The sequence below is a fragment of the Spinacia oleracea genome, chromosome 1 (assembly GCF_020520425.1).
Source record: "Spinacia oleracea cultivar Varoflay chromosome 1, BTI_SOV_V1, whole genome shotgun sequence".
NCBI lineage: Eukaryota > Viridiplantae > Streptophyta > Magnoliopsida > Caryophyllales > Amaranthaceae > Spinacia > Spinacia oleracea.
This window is the reverse complement of record NC_079487.1, coordinates 130668336-130676105: the sequence shown is the minus strand read 5'-3', so window position 1 is coordinate 130676105 and position 7770 is coordinate 130668336. Positions and strand designations below refer to the sequence as shown.

At 33.4% G+C, this 7770-nt stretch overlaps 1 protein-coding gene across 1 annotated transcript; it reads right to left on the bottom strand.

Annotated features, from left to right (window-relative positions):
• Positions 1-812: 812 nt before the first annotated feature.
• Positions 813-2537, bottom strand: LOC110803801 (protein BIG GRAIN 1-like B). Its single transcript, XM_022009332.2, has one exon. It carries the CDS (start codon positions 2142-2144, stop codon positions 870-872), a length of 1275 nt encoding a protein of 424 aa, XP_021865024.2. The 5' UTR covers positions 2145-2537; the 3' UTR covers positions 813-869.
• Positions 2538-7770: the final 5233 nt, after the last annotated feature.

The following is a 7770-nucleotide window of genomic DNA, read 5'->3' as shown; positions in this document are numbered from 1 at the left end:
ATCTATATAATTCCTGTGGCATATATTGTTAAACTAGTTACTTTCAATTTTTGTATAAAAATAATATCGTAGTTATAACGTAAATATCTTCAGATACGTATAGTATGTTCGAAAAATATAAAAATTTGATATTGTTAAACTACACATTAAAACGAACAAAATAAGATATCATATGAATATGTTTTGAAGTACGTATTGGAAATAAAATAGAAGATTATCTTCAATTGTGAATAGTGTCAAGATTCCAAAAGAGACTAATATTCGAGAACAGAGGGAGTATGTATTCTTTTGAATCAATTGACTGAATTGTACATAGTATAACATTTATGAAATAGTGCATCATGATTTGAATATTTACATACTCCGTATTTGTAGAATAATATGAAACGGTAATAAAAAGTAATTTCAACTAGCTAAAATCGCATTACACGACTGGTTCAGTATTGTTAATTGTTTCAAAATTTACTCATATCAATCCTATTTTTCTTATCACTTACACCATATTCAAAACTTAGTGCACTATTATTTTCCCCAAATTTCAAAATTACAATCTTTTTAAAAGGATAAGCCTCGAAAACTAACACTGACATAATGTCATTACGATTTACGACATTACCCCCAACATTATTTACTACTCAATCAATAAAACAAGACCCACATCTATGAACAAGTACTATGCAATCTTGAGGTTGCCATGGCAAGAATCCAATGAAACACAAAATAGCTACTAGTAGAAATTAACAACAAAATTAACAAAACGGATTACTAATTTACTAGTAAGGCAAAGCATCAAATAAATTAAATACCAAAAATAGTAAGAAATAAACATAGAATTATATATACTATTATAAAATTAATGAACCCCAAAATTACAAAATAAACCCCTTAGCAATAGCTCTATTAGTATGAACATGAGTAGTTTCATACACCGGCAACTCCTCACAGTACCTTCGATGATCACCTCCACCTTCTAGCAAATTCTCTAGCTCGAAAAGATCTGAGCTACAACAACTAGCATCATCATCCTCATCTTCATCGTCGAAACGACGAGTTTTACTTTTATTATTACTACCGTCATTTTGAAATTTCCTTCCATGGTGATAATTCTTCAATAACTCCTTAGCGACCTCTTCTACTCTCCTGTGCTTCTCCATTATTTGAACCTTCAATTCCTCCTTTAGCGACGTCGTTGTCGTTGTCGTTGTCGTTGTCGTTTTATCTCTTTGACTGGTTTCCTTATTATGTCTATTGGTGTACTCATTGTCCTCGGCGGCGATGACGGTGTTTACAGGACAAAACCTCACTGACCGCCTCTCGAACCTCCCGGCGGAAGACGGAGTTTTGCTAAGGCACGACCTTGAGTATGATGACGCTGTAGAAGGTGTCGACGTGGAGCATTTCAAGCCATTGGATGAAGTGTAGGAGGATGAGATCTTCGGTTTTTTGGACGAGTTTGAGTTAAAGAGCGAGTTGAGGAAACTCGCGAGTTTTCCTCCAGGAGAAATCGGTTGTTTTACCTTCTTCAAATCGCCGTAAATCTTCAGCGCTTTCTTTTGAAGTTTACCTTCCTTGTTATTCTTCTTCGCCGGAATTTCATCCGAGTAGCTTTTCCGGTGAAATTCCGGTTGGTTTTGGTTTGTTCGTATGGGCTTCAATGCCGTAATCGGCTTTGTCGTCTTCGATTTGGACGATCCGTAGAACGACTCAGTGTCGGAGGAAGAAAATCCACCGATTCCAGAGCTGGAATCGGAGGAACTCGTAGACGACGAGGAGTTAAATTTAGCAGCAGAATTAATCTCCGCCATTGAATTACGACGGAGATTGATTCTCTTGCTATTGTTTTCCATCCACTCATCGAAAACAAGTCTGTTAACTCCGCGTAGTCTTTCTTCGTCAATTTCTCTCTCCATGTAACAACTATTACTCTTGTTGATCTTTACCTTCCTGTAACTGTTATCGTCGTTGTTGTTGGTGTCGTAATCGCGATGCGAATGGTTATGATGATGATGACGATCTTCTCTGTCATTTTCGTCGAAAGAACGATAGATTTCCTCTAGAAGCGAGGAAGAGAAAGATGGAGAGTTGTAATTGTTATGAGATCTTCTTCTGCTACTACTGGAGCTGATGCTGGTTGTGGAGTTCATTCTAGAAAATAAAAATGGAGTAAAATTAGAGATAGAATTTGAAGTGTATAGCAGAGGAGGAGAGAATTTGAGAAATGATTTGATGATGGGAATATAAGATGGGTGGAAACAGGGGATTTTGATGGTGGATGGTGGATTATTTATTTTATAAAAAAAAAAGGAAAAGAAAGAATGAGTAGCACTGTTTGTGTTTGGTAGTACAAGAGTGATTGATGGGTGTTGTGGGAAGTGATGGGGTTATTAGAGAAGAGACAGTAATGAAAGCCTAATTCCACGCCAATGAAGGAGACAATTTTGGAGGAACTGTGAGTGAGTGAGAAGAACAGAGAGAGAGAATGGGTGGGAGTTGTTTTTTAAGGAAGTGTGTGATACTGTGTAGTGTGTGTATGAAGAGATCGAGTCGGCTCTTATAAAGGATTTGTGGGCTTTGTATATACGCGCGTATAAAACCATGTCCATGTGGCAATGTGTGCGGTTTTACTCTAAAATCAATTGATAAAAGTTACGACTAGAGTCATGTTTTTTTCGAATAATAGTTACACAGTACTCGGTTCTCGGTTCTCTATGTAAGTTACAAATGGGTTGGGGGAAAGTCGAATATGTAACCTATAATATATTAGTAGACGTTTTTTTTATAAGGTAAGCTAAGGTGCACCACCGGGAACTGCTCACAAGTCAACCCGACCTGAATTAGCGGATTAGACACTTTAAGAGTGAGGAGGGTAAATTGTAAGGGAAACCCCCTCCCTCAAATATCCCCTAGCGGGAATTGAACCCGCAAACCCCAAACTTTTGATTGGATTGCAGAGTCGTTTTCATTAGGTCATGACCTTACTTGATTTTACAGATTATACTTTAGTACACATGTGCCCTCTAAGACTCTGTCTCAACCACTTGGTTAACTCATCATTGGTAGTAGAATAGTTATTTTAGTCTGTGTATCGCACATTTTCTGAAATATGAGAAGAATTTTGAATTCTGGTAAAATTTAGAGTCCAAGAAAAAAAATTATTGCCTAACTTAAAATGACACGCCTGCATAAATTGTATTAACGTTAGTGATCTACTAATGAAAGAGGGGGGAGTTGGACCACTTACAAGTTCAAACAAAATAACATCTCAAAGAATTAATTTTCCCCTTAGAAAAAGCATCATAAAATCAAGTATTAAATAAAGTACTAAGATATCTTCTCCTCCTTATTACTACAATACAAAATCATTTTGCTAATTTAATTTGTTTTTCTCTTGGTTTAGTTGTCGTCATTCATAAGTATGATCTATGTCAATATAGTAATTACAGTCCGTACCAAATATACAATGTAAATTAAATAAGAGCTTAGAAGGCATGGGAAAAAAGAAAACGAAGAAAAAGGCCGGTGACTTAAGCTTTGTTCTTTATACCTTATTCCGGAAAAAAATAGTTTAAAGTTGAGATAATTTCAGAAAAAACAAAATCAGGATTAATAAAGTGTAATATATAACTAAAATAGATTTTGATAAATTTAGATAAACTAAGATAAGATAATTTCAACATATAAACATATACTTTCAATTTGTCAAAATTATTTCCAGAGTTGGATCGATTTCATAACCTTGGCAAAATAATGTAAAAAGATGGAGTATATACAAAATATGGTTTATGCATCCGGGTGTACAATGCTCACTGTGCACCTTGTTTTTAAATGAACATATAGTTCAAATACAAAGAACATAGTTCATACCCAAAGAACATATAGCTAATGAACATATAGTTCAAATCCATAGAACATATAGTTTAAATATTTCACTAGTACATGTACATTGAAATCATTCTCAATGTTCATTAGATTTTCAATAAATATTCAATAGGGTGCACCATAAACATTGTGCACCCAGGTGTATAATCAAAATTGCGGAGTATACATATTGTATGTAAAGAAGTAAAAGATAGAAGTGGCTGAGGAAAAATTGAAGAGAGTTGCCGAATTGGGACTACTCTAGGTTTAATGAGTGCGTGGTTCCATTTGTAAATGGTACTTTGTTCAAGTAGCACGTACGAAAGGTAGCTAAGATAAAATATATTCTAATTTGGGATGCTCGTTTTTCCATTATTATTATTGAGGATGATGCATGCTAACATCCTAGCTAACACTCAACCCTCAAGTACTCTAACAAGATTCAAGTGTCATATCCACAAGTGTGCATTACTATTATCATTGCCCGATCGTATTTCTACTATTAAAGAATTTACCAAAAAAAAGTTAACTTGTATATGACAGATGTCTGCGTATATGCGATAAGAGCTCATTTGGTATCACTGCCAGTACGTTTTCAATTTTTGATTTTTTTTGGGTTTATAAGTCATACACTACAAAAAAAATCATTTTATAGAGACGAGGGATTTCGTCTCTAAATAGACCAAATCCGTCTCAAAATGATGATTGGAGACGGATTTGAGACCGAATTAAATGGGGCGTCTCTATAGAGGGCGTCTCAAAAAAATTTGAGACGGAATTTTGGCAAGTCCATTACAAATTTGAGACGAAAATTTTGAAACTCTATATACAATCCCATCTCAATTTTAATTTAGAGACGAAATTTTAGTAATCCGTCTCAAGTTTGAGATGCTTATAGCTTTCGTCTCAAATTCCGTCTCTAATAATCCATAATTTTGTAGTGATATGATTTATATTAAATCATGAACTAAAATAATTATACTTATAGAGTACGTTATAGTAATCATGTTAATTTTGAAAACTGGCAACAAAAAACCGGAAATAATTTTTTGAGGTTTTCATTTGGTTTTTAGTTTTGTAAAAAATAGAAAACTGAAAACAAAAGTGATACCGAACAAGCAATTAGTTAATATAGTTTTGAGAAACGATACCTAAGATATGGGATCGAATCTCGTCTACATCATTTGTCGTCATGCCATTTATGGCTCTCTAACACTGCAAAGAAAATGATAGTCTTATTTGGGATCTTTATTTATTGATCTCAATGGAAAAGAAATATAATACTCTCTCAAAATTTCTACGAGGAAAAACACTCACTCATGTGGTATCTTATTTGATTTGTCACTGTACATATCTTGGAAGAAATATCAAATGTTTAGCTGAAAAAAAAACAATACCAAATGTTAAATTTTTTATAACATGGATTTAGTTAAAGTCATGGAGGTAGTACCATGAACTGTAAATAAATCTTATCTAAATCAATCAATTGCCTTTTATAATTCGATATATACCATAAAACAAAAACTTATTGTATTTAAAAATAGTGGTAAATCAACCAAGTACTAACTAGTGATATATCACCAAAAAAATACTTGATTTTGAGATTGAATCTCATCTATATATATACATATATTGATATATACACATCTATATATATGCATATTTTAAATTAACGATACTAGTAGAACCTTTGGCAAATTAGACCATAGAAGAGAAGATGCTTAGCTGGAGGGAGGACGTGAAAATATTAATTGGTTTCATATTCATTTCTCTTTTGCGTAGTTGCGCTTCACATGATACAGTTTGAATTTCTTACCTTTCCCTCGATCTATGAGCAGACTCTTTTTTTTCCTTTGTTTCAAATCATTGGTCCTGTATACATAGAATTTGTATCTTTAACGACAAATTAATAACGACGAGTTAAATATTCTGTCGTAAAAGCCTTTTGTGACGGAGATAACAACCAAACAAAGACGGGAACAACCGTCATAAATGTCTTTTACGACGGATTAACGACAAGATTTTCCATTAACAACGGTACCCTTTTATGACGGATTCACGACAGGAAATCCCGTCGTTAATCAATGATTATTGGCCTTTAGCGAAGGAATTTCCCGTCGTTAATGGTATAGTTTCTTGTAGTGATATAGTAAGTGTAGTGCGTGTACGATTTAATCTGATTCGTCTAATTTAGTTAGTTAAACTTTTTAAGTGTCATCGAAATTGAATTATGTTTTATGTAGCTTGTATGGCTCGGAATAACTATATACAAAAAAAAAATACTACATCAAAATTTGGTTGTTTTGTTGATTGATTATTATTTGAAGAGTTGCTTATTATATTAGACTTTACTTTCATCATTTTAATTTTGAAGTGCAGTCTACTTGTTTACTAAACAAGAGTACAAGACGGTAAGTCCCACTACTATTTGGTTCAATGCTTTACCTCTAAAGTTATTAAGTTAACATATTTACCTCTAAAATTCAAAAGCTACGTTGCATACAATTTCAACACTACAAGAAATTGTACTATTAACGACGGGAAATCCCGTCGCGAAAGGCCAATAATCGTTGATTAACGACGGGATTTCCTGTCGCGAACCCGTCATAAAAGGGGGCCGTCGTTAATAGAAAATCCCGTCGTAAATCCATCGTAAATCCATCGTAAACCCGTCGTAAAAGACATTTGCGACGGTTATTCCCGTCATTGTTTGGTTGTTAGCCCCGTCGCAAAAGGCTTTTGCGACGGGATTTTTGACCCGTCGTAATTAGGTTGTCGTTAAATATACAAATTCTTGTAGTGCAAATACTGAGAAATAAACATACATTTCACAAGGATAGTTACTCTTTCTCTTTTTAGCCTTTCTTATAAAAAAAAAGGTTGGATTATGGAGCACTTTGATTCTTCTATAGGTTATACTTCCCATTTCGATCCTAAAAGTAAAGACGAACTGAATATATCAAAATAAATACGGGGTAAAGTACGTAGTACCTCCATTTTTGAAAGCCTTTTACATCTTGAAATATGTCTCCAGTGTATAAGAATTTTGACCGTAAATTCTTACTATTATATACATCAGAATGTTATCTTATAAGATTTTGTTAGGTTGCTCTCGGTATGTTATTTTCATAATATCAACTTTTAAATAAAAAACCAAATATAAAATCGGATATATTAGTGGTTAAACATTGGAATCCATGCAAATAGTAATGGTAAAAAACTTTAACGACAGATCGAGGTAGTATAACATAAGAATATTTAATGTCTACTCTACATCGTATGATTTTAAAGTGTGTTTAATTTATGTATTTATAATGAAAAATAAAATAAAGGGTGATGATAAAGGTCGCAAGTTGCGATAACAAAATGTTGTCGCAATCTTACGTGTCGGAGTTTAATTGGTACATATAGACGTCACGTAGGCTATGAGTCATCATAATATTTTTACTATCAATGCAATGCTTTTACTATGAAAAAATATAAATAAGGTATTCAATATAAAGAAGGAAACAAATTAGAATATTAAGATTTTTTACCTTTTTTGAAACATGTATAATAGGATATATATATATATATAATTTAATTATTTTAATTTGCAATTTAAATCATGACACATAAGCATGTCATGTCATCATTGTGACACGGCCTAAAAGTCGCATGTTGCGACCTTTATATTTACGTAAAATAAAAAATGAATCGGTAAGTTAGATTACGAGTTTGCATCTAAAAGAAGAATTTGATCGATTTGCAAGTCAAATTAAGAACGGATTATTAAATGTAAAGAAGTTTTTTATCCGGATTCCCATTTAAGTAGCATTCTCGCTAATTTTAACCCAATACGGCGTATCAGTTTTCAGGTTGTTTGCTCATCGCAGCATGCCATTCTTTGAACGGGCCTGACCTAGTACACTT

What these genes read in the sequence shown, in the direction of transcription:
- LOC110803801 (XM_022009332.2), bottom strand. Translation starts at nt 2,144, where the DNA reads ATGAACTCCACAACCAGCATCAGCTCCAGTAGTAGCAGAAGAAGATCT.